Raw genomic sequence first — 22,647 nt, 5'->3', positions numbered from 1 at the left:
ATACTCTACACTCTTAGCACAGGTGGTTGTGTATTTACAGAGGTAAACATGGAGATGGAGACCCACACTAACTTCTCTCAATATCCCCTTCAAGGGCACACCCGCAGTGCCCTAACTTGTTCTAAGTGCCACCTCCTAAAGGATCCATTCTTCCAATTAGTCAGATGCCAGGGACCAAGTGCCAATAGGTATGCCTTCAGCATGCATTTAAAATCAGAACAATCTCAGATATTATTATTCTTAGTTTCCCTATGATGTCAGAAATAATGTAATTCTGTTTTGTTAGTTTTTAATTGTATTGTTCTTTACAGCATCTCAAATTCCTTTTTTTTTTTTTTTTTTTTTTTTTTTTGGTTTTTTGAGACAGGGTTTCTCTGTAGCCCTGCCTGTCCTAGACTTGCTTTGTAGACCAGGCTGGCCTTGAACTCACAGATCTGCCTGCCTCTGCCTCCTGAGTGCTGGGATTACAGGTGTGCACCACCATGTCTGACTTAAAATATACTTTTAAAAACCACTTTTTTGATAAAGGATTTCCAGGGGTTGAGATACAGCTTACAAATAGTCTTACCTGGATTGCCAAGAATGTTTGATGCCAGCAATGAAAAATAAAGGAAAAAAGGATGAAAAGCAAACAAGACTTTCCGCATCACAAAATCCCAAAGGGGAAGGTTGTGGGGTAAGATGGCACAGTAAACACAGGCAAAGTGAGGACAGAGATGAACAGAGGAACAGGAAGTGGACACCTTGAGCACGGAGACACACTCACACCTTTATTACAATTTCCTAGCATTCCCAGTCAGAAATAAAGTGTCTTTGACAACAGGTAAACCTGCATTTAAACTCAGAGCCAACTTCATTTTCAAATGATGCTACAGGGTTGTGATTTAATCATGACTGGAAAACTTGTGTAGGCACCTTTAAGAAACTGCTTCTGTCTTCAGTCTCAAAGTGTCCATCTCAGTACCTTACTGACAGGAACCAAAATACAGACTGCTAAACAAAAGAAAATCTAACTTATGACACAAATATTTAAAAAAGATATCACATGGTTTCCTCATGGCAGTTAATCCTTAAGAACATACAAAGGTAGATAGTAAGAACAAGTCCATTGTAGCTTTATTGAAAATCTTGATTTCAAGTGAAATTGCTTGACACTGTAGGTAAAAATGCAGTCCAATCCTGCCGAAAAACTAACTCCTTTTCCTTGTTTGCTCAAGCCTCCAGGCACCCATCAGATAACGAAGCCGGATAAAAAGCAGGTCTTTGCCCATCTGTAGCCAGCTCCAAAATGGAACTAACTTAGAACCTGCAATTAAAAATAAATTAAATTAAATTGGGAGAAATGTACAGCAGTTTAAAGCTACAACCTAAAAGTCAGGCTGGGGCTGGGGCTGAATGGTAGAATAGTTTCTACATGTGTCAATGCCTGGGCATGTGCACACGTGTGCACGGGCATGCAGTGGGAGAGGTCGGTGACCTTTGTGAGCATCTAGCACTTTAATTTTATTTAAATCCTTTTTATTGTTATTATAAAGCTGAACTGACTCTCCTCCCAACATAAAGCTGAGGCTGTCAGTATGAGGAAACTCAGGAGAAAGTGTGAACGTTTCAGAGGCCATGGGCCAAAGTGTTTGTGCATGGAGAGTACACCAGGAACTGAGTGGCAGCTCATGAAAAGTAGTAATTCTGGGGCTGAAGAGATGGCTCAGAGCTTAAGAGCACTGGCTGCTCTTCCAAAGGTCCTGAGCTCAATTCCCAGGAACCACATGGTGGCTCACAACCATCTAATAATAAGATCTGGTGCCATCTTCTGGTGTGCAGGCATACATGCAGGCAGAATACTGTATACATAACAAGTAAATAAATCTTAAAAAAAGCAATAACTCCACAGAGTGTTATGAACAGACACGGAGAAGGCCCACAAATGAGCCACTCTCTTCTCTTCTTCTTTCTGACAGGATCACATCCTGGGTGAGCCTTGAACTCAATAGTAGCCCAAGCTGGCTCTGAACTTGTGATCCATCTTTGCCTTAATTTTCTGAGGCCTGGAGTCACAGGCCTGCACAACTACATCCAGCAATGACTGCCTCAACACTGACCAATGAATGGTGCCTGTGTCCAGGTGGCAGCTGTCCACGGTTCTGCTTCCTGCTACATGGGAATAGCAGCCTAACAGGATGTCTGGTCCTGGAGGTCACTGGTGTGGTACCTACCAGTCAGCGAATGCCTACTGGGAGAAAGGCTTAGTACTCAGTCTCTACTCAGAAGCCATCTTTAAAACAGGCCTTTCTTAGTACCCTGAGTACAAACAGCTTTCTTCTGGAAACATGGCCATGAAAGCACTTCAGAGACATTCTCTACTGTTAATTGGGGACAAGCTAAGAAGAACAATAGTTAACAACACAACTACCTCCGAGATGGAAACAAGGCAACAGCACACACCTGGAAATTATTCTGACCACCACCCTCTTCAACTGCCCACAAGGTTGTCCTCTTTGGTTCTTGAGTAATGGTTTTAAGTTTCTATAAATGAGCTGTAGTTTGTATAAGCCAGAGACACCTGAACTCAGGCATCACACGTGCTACTGCAACAGGACTCCCAGAGATGGACTGCAGGCCAAAAGCACCGGGAAGGGAGGACTTTGCAAAGGTCTCCAGCTGGTCATGCTAACAGCCCCACGTGGTGAATTGTTTGGGTTTATCCCAAGGTAAATGCAGGAGAAATCGAGAGTTTACACTGCACACGGTCAGTGCTGCTTTAACAGAGCTTCACACGTTTATGTTGACCTCACAGGCCTCAAGATTTTAGACCTTTACATTTCGGATTGTATGTGCAGATGCAGGCAACCCTCCCAAGGCTAAGACGGGGACTGCTGGAGTCTGTGAGTTCAAGACAAGCGTGGGCAACGCAGGGAGAGCACACTCAAAGCAAGGGCGCAGGTGTGGTTTAGCTCTATGCTGTGGTTTGCTAGCACTCAGCTAGGAACACTGGAGGCCCACTGAAGACTCAAAGAAGAGTCTGGAAAAACAGCAGGAGGAAATCTGATGGAACAGAGGGAGGGCTCTGTGGAGAGCTGGGGAGGTCCCATGGAGGAGATGGGTGAACTCAAGCCAGCAACCTCAGACAACTGCACTGCCCGGCTAAGGACCAGCTGTAAACAATGCACTCACCCTCGATTTCTGTCCAGTTGACGGCAACTTCTGCTATAGGGATTTGAAGAAACTGTGCTATGTACAACAGTTCTACGTCAAATGCCCTGAAACAGAAAATCGTTCATGTTTATTTTTAAAAGGATATAGTGGGGCCACCAATCAGATGTCCACCAGGGCAGGTTTGGATGCTTATGGGGCAGATGCAAAACTTTTATACAAAACTGAAGGCCAGACCGACAGAGGGGTCTGATCAGAAGCTTTGAGGAGAACAAGATATTCAGTGTGGGCATGTGACATTTAAATGAGAAATGCTGAACCAAAATGCTAAAATGCTAAACCAGAAATGCTGTGCCATAGCTCAGAAACCCGCAGATGAAATCAGCCTTGTGTGCTTACACTGATGTTTTTAGTCTTGGCCTCACAGGCCTCTCTGAAAGGATACAGAACTGCCAGGTTGCTGAAAGGGCTCCCTAGTCACCTGCTTCTCCACTTTCTCCTGGCAGCTAGGGACTTCTGTTTCTTTCCAGACTTAGGTCCCTGTCCCTTCCTTCAGCTGTCTTGGCAAGGGTCCTAGCAGCTATGATATTGAAGCTAAGTCTGGAAGGCTCTGGCAGTCACAGGTAACCTCAGGCATTACTCTGTCCCAACACATATGGGTACAGCCACACCTAACTTGGATCCCTTCTTTCACAGAGAACTAGATCTGCATATCCACCATTTTCATCATGAAAGCAAAACCAGGCAGCAAGAGCTGATAAATTGTGCCTCAGCCAGGAGCAGGAATCAGGAATGCTGGGTAAGCCCTTGGGAATGGAGAATGACTAGAACAGGATGTCAACAGACAGCTGCACCTGAAGACCACCTACTTAATACTTCACCTGTTTTAATCTAGGAAATAAAAGATTTTAAAACACACATAGACACACACACACACACATATATATACATGATTATTTTGATTTTGAGGCTACAGGTTAAGAGATTTTTTTTTGTAGTTTACATGAAATCTGTTTCTAGAGAAGATGCCAGACCCTCAAACACAGATGCACAAAAGTGGTAGAGACATCAAACAGGAGCACATATTAGGTAATTATGGGGATAACGGTCAGAACAAGCCACACAGAGCTTGTGATGAGCACTCAGGAGACCCTTTCAGCATTATTTCCCAGGTGCTGACAATGTGCCAATCTACTCCACTGTAGTAGAGTAGATCAGTAGCCAGGTCAGGCAGGATTCCTTCTCTTCCTGAGCCACCCCCGCCCTGCTGAAGCTAGTGATGAAGCCCCAGGGCCTCATGCCTGCAAGGACTCTTCAAACTAAGTGACTTGCCCAGATGTCATTCCTAGTGACATTCCTTCAAGAGCATCTGCTTGAAGAAGAGAAATCAGACTTAAGGAGAGAGAACTGTGGGTACCCACACCCTTTAAATCATACTTTAACATAATTTGCTAGGCGGGGGGGTGGGGGGTGGGCGTGGGGGGAGGGGGGAAGCTCCCAGTGATACAACCCAAGCTTAAAACCTAAAAACTCCCAGAACACTTACTATCTCTTTAAGAGAGATTCTTAAACAGGCCCAGGAGCAAAAAAACAGCCTATAGTGGGCAGACCTGAGACTTAACAAAACTGGCTGCCTACAGTCTAACAGGAGGGGTATACAAGCATGACTTCCTTATACTATGGCTGGCTCAGTGCAACAACAGCAGCCATAGGTGGAAAAAAGGAACTGGAGGCAGACAGACCTCTAGACAGAGTTTGGCCTAAAACGGCCTCTAAAATAAAACATACCATGGCAGAAGATGTTTTAATCCCTTTTGGCTTTGTTTTAGTTGTCACCATCATAAACCTGGTTTAATGTTTAATGGTAATGGCTTTTCTCCATGCCTTTGCCAAGAAAGTTCAAGGAGAAAATGGGGAAAAAGCCAAGGAGAAAATGGGGAAAAAGCCAAGGAATGGAATACTAAGTTACAGACAATAGAAAGGGCACTCTTCCTAATAAAAATTAGATTAATAACAGCTAAAATTCAAAGTTCTCTGGCTGCAAGATACTTGTCAGCTCTTTCTGGGAAGGGTCCACCAATTTACTGTAACAACAACTAAATTCCAAAAAACTGGGCTTTGCTTGTTACAGCCTAAATTGGCACAACTGACCCCAAACTTAAATTTTTCTTGTCTCTTTGATCGATTTTTATTTAAAGGCTTTGAGTTACAATGATATTGATTTGAGAAAAAAAAAATTTTGAGCAAGTTGGTGAAGGCACACGCCTTTAATCCCAACACAAAGTAAAAAGAAACAGATCTCTGAATTCCCAATCAGCCTAATTTACATAATAAAATCCAGGATGTTTAGCCACTTGCAGAAATAGTCTAAGATTCAAAATGACAAATTTTTTCTTAAGGTTACCATATAAGTTCTTTTTTTCTTAATAATAGAGGTTATGTCCTTACTAATCTAAAGGTTAAATTCACATCGATTTTAGGTTTATGTAAGGAAAGATGATATCACACTGCTCTAAAAAACAGCCAATCTCAAAAATTGGTACTTCCACAGAACTGGTACAAAAGGGCATTTTGGCTTAAGAAATATGTTCTGTTGGTTAATGTAAGAACTCAAAATCAGGCTGGGAGACAAACATGCAAACTGCATGTCTCCCACATCAAAAAAATTTTAAATGCTGACAAGATAAAGGTGTCACACTGCTCTGGAAGCCAGTTTATCTTTTCAAATGTGAGACATTTTCACAGGGGAAAGGGCAAATGCCTGATGCAAAAAAGACACAGGGGGCTTACAGGTGGCAAAGTAATGCCAGCCTATGTAAATCCCAGAAACTCAAATATTACAATTCATATGTTTAAAAGGCAGAACTATCCATTCCATATATATATAAAAAAAAGGGGGACAAACCAAAAAAGAGCCACAACCAATGTAAAAATCCAAGTACAACATGCCCAGGATATGCTTAAGTGCTAAAGGTAAAAGGGAGTTTATATAAAGTTTGGCTATAAAGGCATAACTGCCCATTCTGTATAAAAAAGGGGATAGGACAAAAGTAGCTACAATATATATAAAAACCTAGGCCTAAACCTCTAAACAGGTTCAAGATGCCTAAAGTATGCTTAACTCTAAATTAAAAAGGAATGTATATAAAGTTGACTTAACACATGCCTTTTCTATTATTCAAGGCAACCAGCTTGTCTCTCTAATGGGAGGTCTTCTCTCAGGAGAGAGGTAGCAGCTTAACCCTATACAACAGGTACCTAAGAACCCCCAAAAGATATTTTGATCTATACAACCTTGTTTTGATTTCAACATGATAATGACTGTATGTTCAATAATAATGGTTAACTTAAATTGCTGATCTCTGTACATGGGAACAACTCTAAAACTGACTGAGACATAAAATATGTCTCCAGCCAGAACTTCAACAATACACGGCCAATAAATCCTTGACTACAATACCCTCAAAATTTTTTATGCCACTCTTTTAATTGGCATAAATAAAACTGATTTATAGTTTAGTTTCATCCTGAACATCTCATACATTTATAATTTTAGAGCTGTATAATACTTGTGAGAAGTTGTATGTTTGCAAAACAAAAGGACTGGACACCAAAGATGCTGGATCAAACCTGACAAAATTTATCCTTTCAGCATGCTGAGACATTGATATATCTGTTCCAGCATCTCGCATGTCCCAACATTCTGCTTGTTCCTGCCCAAACTGCTTCAATTGCTGTTTCTCATCAAAGCCAGATCCCAAGAGAGCTTTGAAGAAAGCTACTAATCTCAATTGGTCCAGCATTTTAGACTGTTCCAAACAGGACTTCTATTAAGCCTAAAATTTCTCAACATTCAAAGACTGTACCACAAATGTTAATGCTAGCCTAATTAACCTTTTTTTTCCCCCCCAATTTCCTTTGAGCTCCCTAACAGGATTTCTGCATGTCCAAACTGTCAGCTAGAAAAAAAATCATGAGAATGATGTCCAATTTCCTTTAAGGGGGGTTGGGTAAGTTTTTGGTTGTTTTCTATAGCTATAAATGTTTATTGTCATTGGGAGATGGTTGTAAATTATTAATGGTCTTATTCAGAGAGAGAATAAGGTTAGATGCAGGGATTCCTCTCTTTTCCTTTTCTCTTATCTTTCTTTCTTAGATAAGGAGAAAAGGAGTTAAAAAGAAAGAAAGGAAAATATCTTATAGGAATAATAAGACAAAGGGTAAATTATTGAATCTACACAAAGTTTTGTTATTCTCAAACAAGGGTATTTTAAACTCTGCTATTTGTATATTGATGCAAAAATAAGTCTATTTTTAATACATTGGTAAATTTTAGTATATTGATACAAATTCAAGGTTACTTCTAATACTTTTAAACTGCTATTACAAACGGTTTAGAGTATTAGATAATGCAAGTTAATTGCTAGTTAATCAACTCATAGTCATGTCAGACACTAATCTAATTTATCACAGGACTATACATCCTAGGTTTAACAGATAGATATGATTTTATAGACAGATCGAATACATCAAGATAGGTAAGTCTTCAAAAACTTCAGAGACCTACAGAATATAGCATTTTAAAATGTCTTTATTATTTTAAAGCTTCTTTGACAATGGAGCAAGTCATCTCCTGACAGCACCCAGCCTACCTCAAAGAAGATGATGAGCATCGAAGAACCTCCATATGAAGATGGCTTCAAATATGGCAAACATGCCAACCAGGCAAAAAGAAAATGCCCCCATTTCATGACAGACAAAATTCTACCAAAAATGGGCAAACTTAAATGCAGGACAAGTCAACTACCGAACTCTGCCAAGACAGGGTAAGTAAGTCCTAAATAGTTCCTGCTTCATATGTATGTCTGTCAAAATATACTGATCCAGAAGGCTAAAGATGATGTTCCAAGTTATAGAGAGTTTTAGATGATTGTTCAAAGGCAGCAAACTGTCAGTTTTTTTTATTTTTTGGAAGCTGCAAACATGTACTTCCTATTTACTCCAGTGACTAATTTTATTCCTTCTCAAGTCTCTGGTGGGGTTGAAGACCAAATAGATATATTTCCACAATTAAGCCTAAGTTGTTTATAATTTAAGAAAATGTTTTCATATAGGTAATACCAATAAGGATAAAAGTTAATTCAAGTATAGAACTCTAAACTTGTTAAGCTAGGATAATCAAATACTTTCTCCTAAGTTGCCCAGCATTGTGCGCTAGGTTAATTTAATAAATCCTAGTCTCTGGGTGGTGATTTGGGTATACAGCTGGATTAGGAATAACTGCTGTTTAACTCCAGATAAATCAATAATAAATATTAATATTCAACAATAGCAGTATAACCGTGCATGGCTGGGGAGGAAGAGGTGATGCAATAGGAGGCGCTCTGCAGTGACCTCTAAAGGCCACAGGACGCCACTGCAGGGTGGGAAGCAGAGGGGCCAGTGTAACTTCAGAATGGCCCGGGGCTGAGTGGTGGGAGAGATGGAGAGTGACTAACAGGCTGTGGCCAGCAGGACACATGCAGGGTTGATGTCAGAGCTAGTTCAGGAGGCAGAAGTGACAAGTACGTGAGGTAAGGAGGACATGACAGGGAAAGATGAAGACAGTAACCACAGGGAACTCTTTTCAGAAAAGGCTGTGGATAGAGCAGACAGGGCTAGAGCTGAAGGACAGGCAGGGTCAGTGGGCTGGGTTTGAAGAGAGATAAGAAAAGGATGGACACATGAGAGACTAGAAATGGAAAAGGACAAGTTTGAAGATGGCAAAAAAACAGAGCTCTCAGCAATCAAATGACCAGGCTGAAGAGAGAGACCTACCTCTGGGAAACGAGTGTGAGAAGGGGGGAAGGAAGCTTAAGGAGACACAGTATATTCTAGCCACATGGCTGATACTGCCTATGCTTGGGTGAACATATTACACTTTTGTCAATCTGGCTCCATCTGGATATTCCTCATGAGACAACAAGGCTGTATCCCACTGTTTGGACGCCTGCTGGGGAGGATGGCACCATACATTCCACTCAGAAACCTACCATCGTTCAATGTGCAGAGATGAGAAGGTCCGAGCTGCTGCTTCGCGGGTCAGTAATTTGAATCCGCACTGTGTGTCCCTGATTCCTTTGACACAAAGGAACCATACCAGGAAATGGAAGCCGTACATAAGAAGAGTACGGAAGTAAGAACGCTAAAACAAAGGCAAAAGAGAAATGATTGTTCCATTCTGGGAGACACTGAAGACAGCACTTAAACACACTGCTGACTGAGTGCACCTACAGTTTGTATGGCACAGGGCTGAAGGCATTTTGAACAGGATGCTGCTTCAAGAGCAGAGCAGGGAGATGTTAGTGATTCCTGGGCCTGAGTCTGAAAGCACAAGTTCTGGACCTGAGGGAGCCAGCACTGCATTCACCTGTTTGTTTTTGTTTTCAAATTATCGTTGAACAAGGTAACAAAAGAAAGGTACCCACCTGAGTTTTGGTTTGCAGGCTCATTAGCAAGATGGCCTTGAATAAATTACAGCAAATCTGTCTCCTTAGCTACAGAATTATGTCAAAGCTGTAAGCCAAGTGTTTGGCCAGAGAGTAGTAGGAGCTCAGTAAGAGTTCTAGAGCGAAGGCTGAGGGCTGTACTCTTGCCACAGCTCCCCACTGTGGTCAGGCCAGCAGGGAGACCAGAGCCCTCATCTTCTCCCACCTGCAACCCCAATTATGTTTTGATGCTGGTGGGGGTGGGAAACCTCATCTTAAGACACTATGGAGAGATGGCTCAGAGGTTAAGAGCACTGCCTATTCTTCCAAAGGTCCTGAGTTCAATTCCCAGAAGCACATGGTGGCTCATAACCATCTACGAGATCTGGTGTCTTCTTCTGGTGTGTAGGTTTACATGCAGGCAGAATGCTGTATAAGTAATAAATCTTAAACAAAACAAAACAAAAAAAGACACTCTGGGAAGGTCATGTCTCCCTACTTGGTGCCTTCTACATAAAATAAACACCAGGGGATTAAACTCCTAAAAGAGCAATTACACTAAGAAAAGGAACAAACAGAAACTGAATGGTAAGAAAATGAAAATTAAAGGTGAAAACCATGGCCTGCAAACTCTTCTGCTTGAGCAGTTTTCAATGTGATATGCATGGGCATGGGAAAACATTCACGGCTGCTTTTGCTATGTGGTAACAGTATTGCCTTATTTTAGAATATAGGTGTCTAATAAAAAGGAGGAGGTATGGTCTCCACTCCAGGAGCTTAATATTTTTGATTTCTAACACATATGAAAGTGCAACAGTAGCTAGAGAGATAGCCCAGCAGTTAAGAGCACTGGCTGCTCTTGCAGAGGACCTGGGTTCGGTTCCCAGCACCCACATGATGGCTCACAACCATGTGTAATTCCAGTTCCAGGGCATCTGGTGCTCTCTTCGGCCTCCAAAGGTACTGCACACATGTGATGTACACACATGCAGGCAAAACACAGATACACACAAAATAACAGGGAGAAAAGCATAATAGGGTAGATAAACCAAAAAATCTGCCTTTAATTTTTACAACAACTTAAAAATTAGAAGATACCTAAAACATATTGTACGATATACTTCAGTAGGTGAAGCTAACAAATAAATCAGAATCTATTTTTAAAATATTAGGGAAGATGCTGCTTCAGAATTAATAACAGTATCCCTAAGGTTTATAAAATGCAGGAAATCAGGAGAAATATAAAGCTTATTGGTAATTTCATTTTGTTAAAAACTAAAGGCATCAAAAGGATGCCAAAAGATTCCCCCTCTGAATGCTTTAAAATGATGAACTCCACAGGTACCCACAAAGAAACTACGGTATTCTACTCGTACTGTACCTCACCTATCTTTCAGGAGAACAGCAACAGATGGGCTGGTACTGAGGACACAGTGAAACACTCAGAAAAGATGCATCCAGAAACTATTCTGTAAGCTACTCAACCTGCTGTTTGGCACCTTAATTCTTTGATGGTTTTTTTCACAGTCCACAGACTGGTCCCCATGGCTTGTGTTATGTGCAGTGTCTGAGGAGATGGGGAAGGCCAGGCTGTCATTCCCTGACTGGATGCCCCATGTCTCCTGGAGACAGCTTTCTATAAGGAAGATGGAGGTCTGTAGTGGTCTGGATAGGATGCTCGTACTGGGTGGCAGTTACAAGCAGCAGCTCAGTAGGCAAGTCCTGCTTGTCAGGGAGCAGATGAGGCCCCCTCTGTACAATGGGCCAGAAAGCCTGATCACTCACTAGGTTTAGAGGTGAAGAAATGGATACAGAACAAGACACATCAGAAACACGAAGACCTGGGAGAGCCCTGAGTCTCAGCCTCCAGTGCTGGAGCCCCACTGTGCCCAGTGTCAACTAATGCAAGTTCTAAGTAAAAAGAATTTACAGTATTAAAATTTTCCAAAGGGCTGAGGATGCAGCTCAGTGGTGGAACACTGGCTTCGCGCCTCAGCCCTACAGGAAAACCAAGGGCCAAACCCAAAACATACAGCCACCAGGGGCTCCTGAGGCTGCCTCTGTCCTATATGGATGATGCCAACGACTCCTGATTCCTCATTTCTCATTCTCTGTTTCCCTTCACCAAACAGATTAGCCCTGCCCCACAGTGCTTAAAATTAAATAATAACAATAATAAAAGATTTACTTTTTGTGTTTAAGTGCTTTGCCTGCATGCATGTATGTGCACCTCATGCATGCAGTTCCAGAAGGCCCTGGGATCTCCTGGAACTGTAGTTATGGATGGTTTGAACTACTGTGTGGGAGGTGAGAACCCAGGTCCTCTGCAAGAGCAGCCAGTGCTTGTAACCACATAACCATCTCACTAGCCCCATGCTTCATATTTTTAAAAAGAAAAAAGTTTGCCCACAAGTTATTTAAATGAATGTCAGCCTATTTTCTTTTGCAAAGCAAACTCTGTTCTTTTAAAGAGGTAAGTATGCTGTGTTCACGGCATCATCCTCTCGTCATACAACATAATGCTTCACAGGTATACCCATGTCAGGCTGCATTATCAGTCCACTAGCTGGGACTCCGTTACATTTCCCATCCCTGAATTCAGCAACTCCTAAGCCTCCTGGACACATACTTTCCCCTTTCTTTCTCTCTTGTATAAATATGTCAATGAAAGTCAAGTTTTCTATATTAAATGTCTCTAATAGGGATATTCTCCGTGGTTAACAGATTAACCTTCTCCAACATTAATGAGAACTGCACTGTATATCGGATACTAAGTGGATACTAAAAGTGTTTATTTTGGAGCTGGAGAAATGGCTCAGTGGTGAAGAACACTGGCTGTTCTTGCAGAGGTCCTGGGTTCAGTTCCCAGTACCCACAAACACCAGTAACCCCAGCTCCAGGGATCCAGTTGCTCTCTTCTGCAAGAGCCAGTCATGAGTGCAGGCAGAACATTCAGACATAAAAATAAAAAATATTATAAAAAAAATTGTATCTCTGAAAAATGGAGCATATAAGGAAGTGGTTCTCAACCTGTGGGTCATGACCCCTTTTGGGGCCAAAAGACCCTTTCACAGGGGTCGCATATCCGACCCTGTATATCACATATTTACATTACTATTCATAACCATAGCAAAGTTACAGTTATGAGGTAGCAATGAAGTAGTTGTACGGTTGGGGGTCATTACAATATGAGGAACCATACTGAAGGTTCACACCATTAGGAAGATGGAGAAGCACTGACCAGGACTCATGTTGGAGTCCTCTTGCAGCTGCAGGTGCTGTCTCTTTGCTTCCCTTCAACAAACGAGTTTGGTCTCAACTCCTGTGAAGGTTTACGACTTTGCTGTCAGTGTCTTGGATGGTTTAGACTCCTCTCCTACCACATTTCAGAATCATGGAGGGGAGACATTCCATCTTTTATTTGAATAGCTCTTGAATTAAGGTAGACAAAAGTGGCCTGGAACCTACCCCAAAGACAGGACAGTGGTCTTATCCTAGAATATGATTCAGAGCGACGGACTGGCCTCCCTAGGTAATGCTGGCCACACATTGACAATGGCTACTCTTTCCTCACTGATGGGCTACCGTGAACCTGACAGGTTCTGGCCCTGGCACTCAACACCTCCAATTAAAGTGAAAAATCCTGACTGTGACTTCAAACACCACAGACAACTCCTCACTGTACTGTTTTGTCCTTCAAGCTGCTCTGACTTTAGTATGATCTACAAGAAAGCAGATCCCCAGTGTTTAGTGACCTGTATCTATCTAAAGGGATGATAGTCATGACCCTGACAATCTTCAGTGGAGTGTTATCCTCAGAGACACGAAACAAGAAATATTTACAATCTAAATAAAACTCAAAATATACTCTGAATAGAACTTACCATAAAAGCTCAGGATTAGGAATGTTCCAAAATTTTCTGACTTTGGAATTTTTTTATACACACACACACACAGAGAGAGAGAGAGAGAGAGAGAGACTTCTACAACTTTAGAAAATAAATATTTTTCTGTTAAAAAAAAAAGCAATGTTTAGAAAGTCTGCCTTGACTGAACTGTCTTAAAAACATCTCTAAGAGCGCTTCCACCCTGAGGCAAAGTTTCCACCCGTCTGTGTACACTTAAAGAAACCAACTCTGAAATGTGCTAATCTTTCATAAACTCCAATGAAGCTGAAGGGAAGCTCATTTTTGAGAGAAAACATAGGAGCCCATTTCTTGTCAGGTGTGTGTGTAAAAAGGGTTTAGAGGTCGACGCGATTCTGTCCATGGCAGCTCAGGAAAGTCTCACCTGAGCAATTGATTCTTTCTCCAGATGAGCTCGGGACCCACATGCGATGGCCATTTGTTCCTGAGGAAAAGGGAACAACATTTTTCTCTTTAAGTATCACATATAAATACAGCCATTTCAACGTAAATGTCTCACCTTTAGAAATACGTTGAAAAAATAAGATTATATTTGTGAAGTTTTTTGAGGTTTCAGAATATGCGTGGCTTGGAGACAGGCAACCTTCATGAAGAGGATGCCAATGAATGCAGTAGTATACACCTTAAGTCCCAGCCCTTAAGGGGCAGAGGCAGGTGGGTCTTTGTGAGCTCAAGGCCAGCATGCTGTACACAGTGAGACCCTGTCTCTACACATACACACAAAGTTAAACTTTAGGTAGATTCTGACTTTGCTTTTGAGCCCGGTGCTCTTGGCCATCACTTTCAGCATGTTCTTATACTCACAGGCCATGGCCGTAGGTCGCTCAGCCCTTTTTCTAGTTTCTCAACATCTGGGAACTTTGTGGCTCCATCAGCATCAGCCATGAGGATCTTCTCTCCTCGAGAACTGAAGATACCCTGTGTTCAAAATTTCCAGGCGAAAGAAAAGTTGCTTAGAATTACGTTCAGAATCAATGGCATTTCAGTTCATTCTATTTTAGGATACCCAAGATGGCAGAAGGAGGCCAAAATTTATTGCTAAGGGGATAGGATGTCCCCACATATATCTACTGTCATTTCATTGTTCCTAAGTTTTACACTCCTCCTAAACCCGACACCCATTACAGTGGTGTTTTATGTGCCCCATAGTGTAGTTGTTGCTCACGTGACTCCACAGGCAACTTGAGTAATACATAAAAGAGCCTGTCCTCAGACAAACTGCACAGAAACAGTACACATGCTTTGGGTGTGGCTCTGCACATCCGTAATCCCCACTCAGGAGGTAGAAGCAGGAGGATTTGAGTCTGAAGCATCATGTTCTTGTGAATGCAGCCTAAGAAGTTAGTTGACTTTATTTTGGTACCTTAAGGATTTTAAATTAGTTCATGGACTTCAGGCCCAACACTTCTTTCTGTCTGTTCTGGTATCTGACACTTGATAAAATTGGTTTCACTTGTTAGTGCAAACCATACTGTATGTGTGCATGTCTCATAGGGAATTAATTGCTTATGAACTCCCAAGTTCTGTGCTGTGCTGGAGCGAGGGACATGGCAGCTGTGACAGCATCAGCACTGACCACATGGTCTTTTACATGTGCACAGACCCCTTTATCACTGACCCTCTGTGAGAGCCAGCCTCCCCCTCGTGTGCCTCCATCTCCCTCAGAGCTGCCTCGACTGATTTATGGCATCTCCCAGGCATTCTCCCCTTTTCTGTCTTATCTCCACCACAGTGCAAATGAACCAAGCTTCATAAATATTACACTGGTTGATGGCTCATGCCTTTTTTCAAGTCTTATTCTTGGTTATGTCTAAAGACACTGAGGAAAGCCTAAGGAGGGCAAGAAGGGACAGTGGAGGGTGTCTGTGACTTATTTATATTATCTCCATATATGAAAACATGCAAGGAAACACATTATTTTCTACAACTTATGCTATTCATTTTTTTAAAGATTTAATTTTTATATGTATGAGTGCTTTGTCTACATACATGTATATGCACCATGTGCATACAGTACCTGAAGAGGCCAGAAAAGAGTACTCAATCCCCTGGTACTGCAGTTACCACGTGGATGCTGGGAACTGAACCTGGGTCCTCAGCAAGAACAGTCAGTGCTCTTATCTAATGGGCTATCTTTCCAGGCCAAGTGTTTTCTTTAAATAAAAATTAGGTAGGTAGGTAGGTAGGTAGATGGATGGATGGCAGGGTGGGTGGATGGACAGGTAGATACTCCTGGCCAAAGCCCATGATTTGAACTCACATGCCCTTATTATCCTCCTGTGGCAGACACTGTTAGTCACCTACCCAAGGACCCGATGTCACAAAATCAAGGCTTCCTCCTTTCAGAAAGAACCCTGATTTTGTCAAGAATGAAAATAAAATACATTATGAACAGGCATGGTGACACAAACTTGTATCTCAGCACTTCGGGGGCTGAGACAGAAGAATTGCTCTGAGTTCAAGGCCAGCCTGGGTTTCAGAGGAAGACACTATCTAAACAACAACAACAAAACAGGGAAGAAAAAAGAAAAGCCAACAATAAGAAAAACAATCTTCATTCTCTCTAGGAACGGGAGGGACGGCCTTGTGATACGTTCCTGGGCCCTGAGATGTGAGCAAGTTCCCAGGAGGAGTTTGGGAAGGTACATTATTTCCTCATTCTGCATGGAATGTGCAGGTGAAAGGAAACACTCTAAGAGTCACTTTGGGTTCCTAAGGAAAAGGTGAAAGGTGAGCGCCAGGCCCTCTGCTGACAACGGAGGGCTAAACAACAGTCCTCCTGCTTGCCTCTAGGCTTCCTTTTCAAGGAAAAGATAAACTACGAGGTCATTTCAGGAGTGTTTGCTGCATATTCTTTTCCTACATTGGGGTTCTTTGGTCCTTCCTTTCAGTTGAACTTATGTTCTATCTGACAGGCCTTTGCTGAAAACAACTGCTCTGGCCTAGGCCTTGTGGGTGCCTTACCCGAGCCCCTCCCCAGTCTCCCGGCCTTCCCTCCACTTGTGCACATGCCTGTCTTTTCTGTTACACAGTGCTGCATCAGCAGACCCAGGATTCACCTAGGTTCATGCTCTCAGGCTCTGCAGTTCCTTCCCATGGAAAAGCTCCACACACAAGAACATGTTCTCCTACTGTAAGCAACACTGCCATAGCCACAGCAAAGGCAACATGAAATTCAACACAAACGTTTTCTGAGTCATCTGCAATATTAAAGACGGTGTGATGCTTAGATTTTATTAAGTCGAACATAGAGTTATTAAAGTATTGGTAATTGAAATATTGCTATTTTGTGTGGCATTCTAGGCTGAAAATGGTTATTAAAATACCTTTTTTTTAAAACAAAAATCAGAATTATTACCATCCTAACGGCACCACCTTTCCCTCGGTTCTGCACCAGTGTTATCACTCGTACTTTGTCACTTCCATATTTCTGACAGTATTTTAAAGCGACCTGGGGATGACATAAAAGTCAGAATACAGTTAGCTTGGAGAACTGATGTCAAAGATGCGAGTTATCGTGATGTGATCGGAACATGTTACATGCATGTACTAAAATACAATGCTGTGCCCCACAAACATGTGCAAGCCCTACCTTGTCAGTTAAGGCACGCACAGCCAGTATACACAGAAATGTGGACAATGACAGATCCCACAAGTCACACAGACTGGGTTTTCCCTCGGGGCTCAGACACCGCATCAGGTCACCCTTCTTGTGACCAGAATGTTAATGGGAATCTCGTAGGTCAGGGTGCTCTTTGGCATATCCGTGGCCGGGGAGGGCAGGCTGTCTGTTAACTGACAAGGGAAGACGCAGCCCACTGTGGGTGGCATCATTCTCTAGGCCAGGCCCTGAAAGTTAGCCAGCACGCAGATATTACAGATACGTTTGTTTCTCCCTGTCCTTGACTGTGGATACAATGTGACCAGCTGACTTCTGCCCCTGTGGTCTCCCTGCAGCAATGAACTGGAACCTGTGAGGCAAATAAACCTCTTCTCCCCAAAGCTGCTTTTTCAGTCAGGGCATTTTACTAGCAAGAGAAGTGAAACTAGGACAGAAAGTTACAATCACAGCTTTGGGTTCCTCTAACAGGTGGACATCAGCCACATGTGCTAGAGGACTCCAAGCTAGCAAACAGCCATTCCAAAAGCACACACATTTACCTTTGAAGTCTGGTCTTCACTGCCATCATCAACTACTATCACCTCATAAGTGAACGTGGGGTCATGTTTCTGCAAGAAGCAAAAACTACGAATCATAATTGGGCAAGATTATGATAGAGATTAATAAAGTCGTAAGTAGTTTTAATTGTCTTTTCTATTTTTGTGTGCATGTTTAACATGTATGGTGAGGAAGGAAAACAGTGCTGCACATATGGAAGTCAGAGGACAACTTGTGGGGCATTGTTTCTCAGGAAAGGCTGTCCTCCAACCTCTGTATGTGCACCAGCTTGTACACTGTGGGTCACGGGGAATCAACTCATATGGTCAGGCTGGGCATCAGGGCCCTTTACCATGAGCTACCTTGGCAGCCTATGAAACTGTAATTTTAAATTATTATTATTATTGTTATTATTATTATTGTATGTGTGCATGCACGAATGCACATTCATGTTGGCTCTCTCCTTCCACTGCGGGTTCTCAGAATTTGAACACAGGTCATCATTGATGCACAGCAAGCTCCTTTACCCGCTGAGACATCCTGAGAGCCCCAAAAAACTGCAATTTAGGCAGCAGGTGACAAATACAAACAGTCGTACATGAACCAAGTGAAATCAACAGGCTCAGAAAAAGCAGGACAAACGATGGGTAGAATAGAAGCTGGGGCCACACGGACACCGAGAGCTGTGTGCAGTGGCCTCGCCTGCCCTGTGCCACACTTGTGGAAGCAGCAGTGTGTACCTGTGACACTAAGGCAGGCTGGGAAGGAGACATGCATGAGAAAGAAGTCCGTGAGGTCTGAGGTCAGAGGAAGACTGGACACGGCTGCACCACTCCACAGCCTTACAGGAGCCCCGTTCACTTCACACTAAAGTTCTCAGTCTGTAAGAGTCCCTCTTGGCCTTAAGACCCAAAGCAAACTAAATCAAAATAAGGGATTTTCTTGACAGAGAGACAGTAAGAGGCCCAGCTATAAAGCCCACTTCATCTTTAACTGTCCCTAGACATCTCCAGAGAGAGAGATGTGAATTACTATGCTTCTGAGTATAAAAGGTCCAAGTATTTAAAAATATATATATACACATCTTTTAGGACTGAACATATAGCCTCTGTAGTATGTCCACCTAGCATGACTGAGTGCCTGCACGTATGCTCAGATGGAAGTAAACCCAATAATGGCGACTGTTTTTGAGGATAGGTTGTACTCGATTATTTTACTTTTGTACAACTAGTTTATAATTTAAAAAGTTTTTAAGACTGCAATTTTGCATCACTTAGTGTCAATTCATCCAAAAAACAAAGCTCAACAGACTATGCTAGGAAGACCCCAATGGATCTCTTTCTACCTAACTACACACACACACACACACACACACACACACACCTCTTTTTAAGGAAATCACAGAAGTCTGCACATGTAATCTTTGCTATATCACCAAGCAAGAGAGAATGAGAAGTTGGGGGAGGGTGCATGAGAGACATGCCAGCTTCCTACACACTGGGCCTGCTTACTGACAGCCAGCAGCAGGCTGAGCCACAAGCGGCCCAGCGATGAGAACTGCCTCCCATGATGCACCCAGCTTGGGGTCCACGATCGGTCACCTGGTTTCGTTTTATCTAGACACGTGACATTGAAAGAGAAGTGTGATACCTGTCTCTTTTCTAGGTAGTTCAGGGCTTCATCCATCATCACGGGCACTAAAGGGAAAAAAATATTTTATAGATTGCTTTTGACAATGGGTTAGCTAGCCCCAGCACACTCCATGTACATAGGGAACATGTGCCCGGCATCTTCCAAGCCCCAGTGGGTGTCACCCAGGCCATTCTCACCAGGACTGTCTCCTACCCTGATCATATTACTTACCTCTCTAGAAAATGTCAACCCTGCCCTCTCACTTTCCCCCTTCCCAATCATAGCTCCAACTCCTCAGGGAGAGCAAACACTTCTCAAGCTTCCTCTTCTTCTCAAATGACCCACTAGCAAACAAACTCAAATAGAACTTACACCGTTTTTCTTCGTTATAAGAAGGCACGACAACAGACAACTGTTTTGTAGGTGAGTCCCAGATGCTGGGTAAGGCTTCCTTCTGACCTTTGGCATTGAGGAAGAATTTCTCTTCTTCATGTTGGTGACATGGTGGCATTTTTGTAGCCGTTATAAAGGCAACAATAGAAACCTAAAGACAGACAAGAAAAACAGGTTACACAGATTTACCATTTGTTGTTCTAAAACATTATCAGTTGTGTTTTTTATTGGGAGGAAGGAGAAGACGTAGTCTCAAGTTTGACTCTTTAACAGTGTTCTGGAGGTGATTCTGCTGTTACATGGCAGCCAGCCCCCTAAACAGCCCCTTATGACCTGACGACTGTCCTTGTCCCCATTAGTAATGTGCTACTGCTTTAGGAGGCCTTGTTTCCACCTCTCACTATTCACTTGGGTCTCTGTTATGCCAGATTCAAAAGTCCATATGGGAACTCCAGCCTACTCTTACAAATGGACAGCAGAGTACCATTTCCTGTCTGAAGCGCGTATGTGAGAGGACAAATCTATATGAGAGCTGTAACATGGAAGGACCAAACAGACTCAGCCCATGAAGGAAAGGTTCCTTGGAGCCCATGGCAGACACCATAATGCTTAGGAATGTATTCTGATACTTATCCGTGATTTGAATTGAGAACACAACATCTTCTAGAATAACGTATAAGACCTGTAGGCTCTTGGGGCTGGAGAGATGGTTCAGCAGTTAAGAGCACCAGCTGCTCTGGCAAGGAACCCAGGTTCAGTTCCCAGCATCTACGTGACTGCTTACAACCATCCACAACTCTAATTCTAAGGATCTGGCACCCTTTTCTTGCCCCTGAGAACATGAGACATGCACAAATTGCACACACATTCAAACAAAGTACTCATACACACAAAGTAAAAAATGAGTGTGAGCACAAGGACAGCAGCCACAACGATGGTTAAGAGTCCTCCTATGAGGGCTCAAGAGTTGAGAACACTGGCTGCTCTTGCAGAGGACCCAGTTCAGTTCCCAGCTCCCATGTAGTAGTTCACAACTAACTGATTGCTTGAAAGTACAGCTCCAGGGGAACCAATGTCTCTGGCACATACCCTCTCGCCCGCGTATACACACACACACACACACACACACACACACACACACACACACGCATGTATCCTTAAAAATAACAAAAATAAAATAAAATAAATAGTCTGGCTGTGTACTCTATTGTCCAGACTAAGACTTCTGAATTCAGCTTTCCACAGAGAACAATCAATGCTCCTAAGAAAACAATTAATCTGGTCTGGAGTGGAAAATGTATATCAATACAGCATATCAGAGAGAAAGCAAAATCTATCTGTGGTGGTTACCAGGGCTGCATGGAAAGGGACAGGTAGGTGGGTCACTTGAAGGTGCTTCTCAGAAAGGAAATGCAGCATGAAAAGAATAATCACTACAATGAATGGAAATGTAGAACATTTTAAGTCTGTAATAATACAAAAATAAAAGCTGGCTACCTTTTCAAGATGACAGAGAAACATCTCATCATCTTAAAAACTTGCGCTTCCAAATGTAAATGTGTTTCAGGTGATTGGGTACCTGAGGACTTTTCATTTAAAAACAAAACAAAAGAGACCCCAAACCCATCAAAACAGACTCACAGAAGCATTTAATTAAATCTCTAGATCCTACAAGAAATTTGGAGGGCAAAGTTAAAGATGAAATCCATACTGGCAAGCTCAAGAGTATTTAAACTCACAGGGTATTTGGAGCCATGAAAAATCATAGGTTTCAAAGACAGTTGGAATTGCCTTATTGCAGGTTTTTTTTTTTTTAAGGGTCCTTATAGAAACGAATGCGGATGATTTAGAGATGAAATGATATCTGGAATTTTCTAAAAGAATTTTAAGAAGTGGGACGCGTTGGAGAGAAAGAATGCCAGCAGGTGGACGGAAAGTAAGAGGAGTGTCAAGATGCAACGCACTATACACCAAGTACAACCTGCTCGCAGTAAAATAAAGTCTATCTCTACCGATTCAAGCCAGTGGGGCCTAGTACAGTCCACACAACCTATACAACACATCCAAAGTAAGGCGGTCACAACCCAGAATTGTGCCAACAAAACTCAGATTTGTTTCAAGCATTTCAGAAAGGGCCGGAGCCTGGCTCACCCAGACACCCAGCACAAAGTCATACTGTGCATGTTCATAATATGGCAAGGCGGCAGAGGCCTTCCTGGCCGACTGTCTAGCCATCTATGCTCGAAACCAAGGAAGCTTTCCAAAATCTCCGTTTTCTCAACGACTGGCAGGCTCTTTCCAAACAGTATGGCAGAGTTCAGTTGGCAAATCTGCCCTCTTGTACATGTCTGCGGGAGTCTGCAACGTTTCTGTAAGAATGGCGAAGAAATACCAGGGTACCTGATTCTGGGGCAAAACGACCCCTGGCCAAAAGGAACAGAAGGAGGTTTGGGGCCTGCGTCTTGCTCACCCACCGTCCCTAGTCTTCTGGGTCCTCTGCTCTCTTCCCAGCTGCAGTACATGGCACACAGGAGGCCCCAGAGGAAGGCTGGGGGTTAGAGGGAGTGACAGGCTGGGTGGGCGGGGGTTCAGGGACAGGGGTACCGAGAAGCTGGGTGGAGGCACTGGGCACTCAGACAGAATCCAAAAGAGGGGAAGCAAAGGGTCAAGGATTTCAGGGGATGTGGGTGCAAGGGGCCCGGGCACCACGAGAAGGAATTGCGAAGGGGACACCCGGAGCTCGGGACTCCAACCACAGCCTCACCAGAAGGAGCGCGGCTGCAGCCAGCGCCACGCCGAGCCCCAGCAGCTGCAGCAGCAGCGCAGCCATCCCGCAGCTCCACACTCGCGGAAGCGCCGCGCGGCGCACCGCCCCGCCCCGCCCCGCCCCGCAGGAGAGGCCGAGCCGGCCCGAGACCGC

At 43.1% G+C, this 22,647-nt stretch overlaps 1 protein-coding gene across 2 annotated transcripts; it reads right to left on the bottom strand.

The window, feature by feature from the left end:
• Positions 1 to 749: 749 nt before the first annotated feature.
• Alg5 (ALG5 dolichyl-phosphate beta-glucosyltransferase) lies at positions 750 to 22,622 on the bottom strand. Of its 2 annotated transcripts, none has more exons than XM_021647813.2 (10): positions 22,492 to 22,622; positions 19,707 to 19,878; positions 19,353 to 19,399; positions 17,705 to 17,773; positions 16,902 to 16,994; positions 14,348 to 14,461; positions 13,908 to 13,967; positions 9,183 to 9,334; positions 3,172 to 3,257; positions 750 to 1,306 (listed from the first exon to the last, which is right to left on the bottom strand). In XM_021647813.2, the coding sequence occupies exons 1-10, from the start codon at positions 22,555 to 22,557 to the stop codon at positions 1,191 to 1,193; spliced, it is 975 nt and encodes a 324-aa protein (XP_021503488.1). In that variant the 5' UTR covers positions 22,558 to 22,622; the 3' UTR covers positions 750 to 1,190. The 2 variants fall into 2 exon arrangements, with proteins under 2 accessions (XP_021503488.1, XP_060234311.1); XM_060378328.1 differs by lacking the exon at positions 22,492 to 22,622 and adding an exon at positions 22,202 to 22,455.
• Between the last annotated feature and the right edge of the window lie 25 nt (positions 22,623 to 22,647).

This window comes from Meriones unguiculatus, chromosome 2 (assembly GCF_030254825.1).
Source record: "Meriones unguiculatus strain TT.TT164.6M chromosome 2, Bangor_MerUng_6.1, whole genome shotgun sequence".
Lineage (NCBI taxonomy): Eukaryota > Metazoa > Chordata > Mammalia > Rodentia > Muridae > Meriones > Meriones unguiculatus.
The sequence above is the reverse complement of the archived record's forward strand: the minus strand, read 5'-3'. Positions and strand labels throughout refer to the sequence as shown.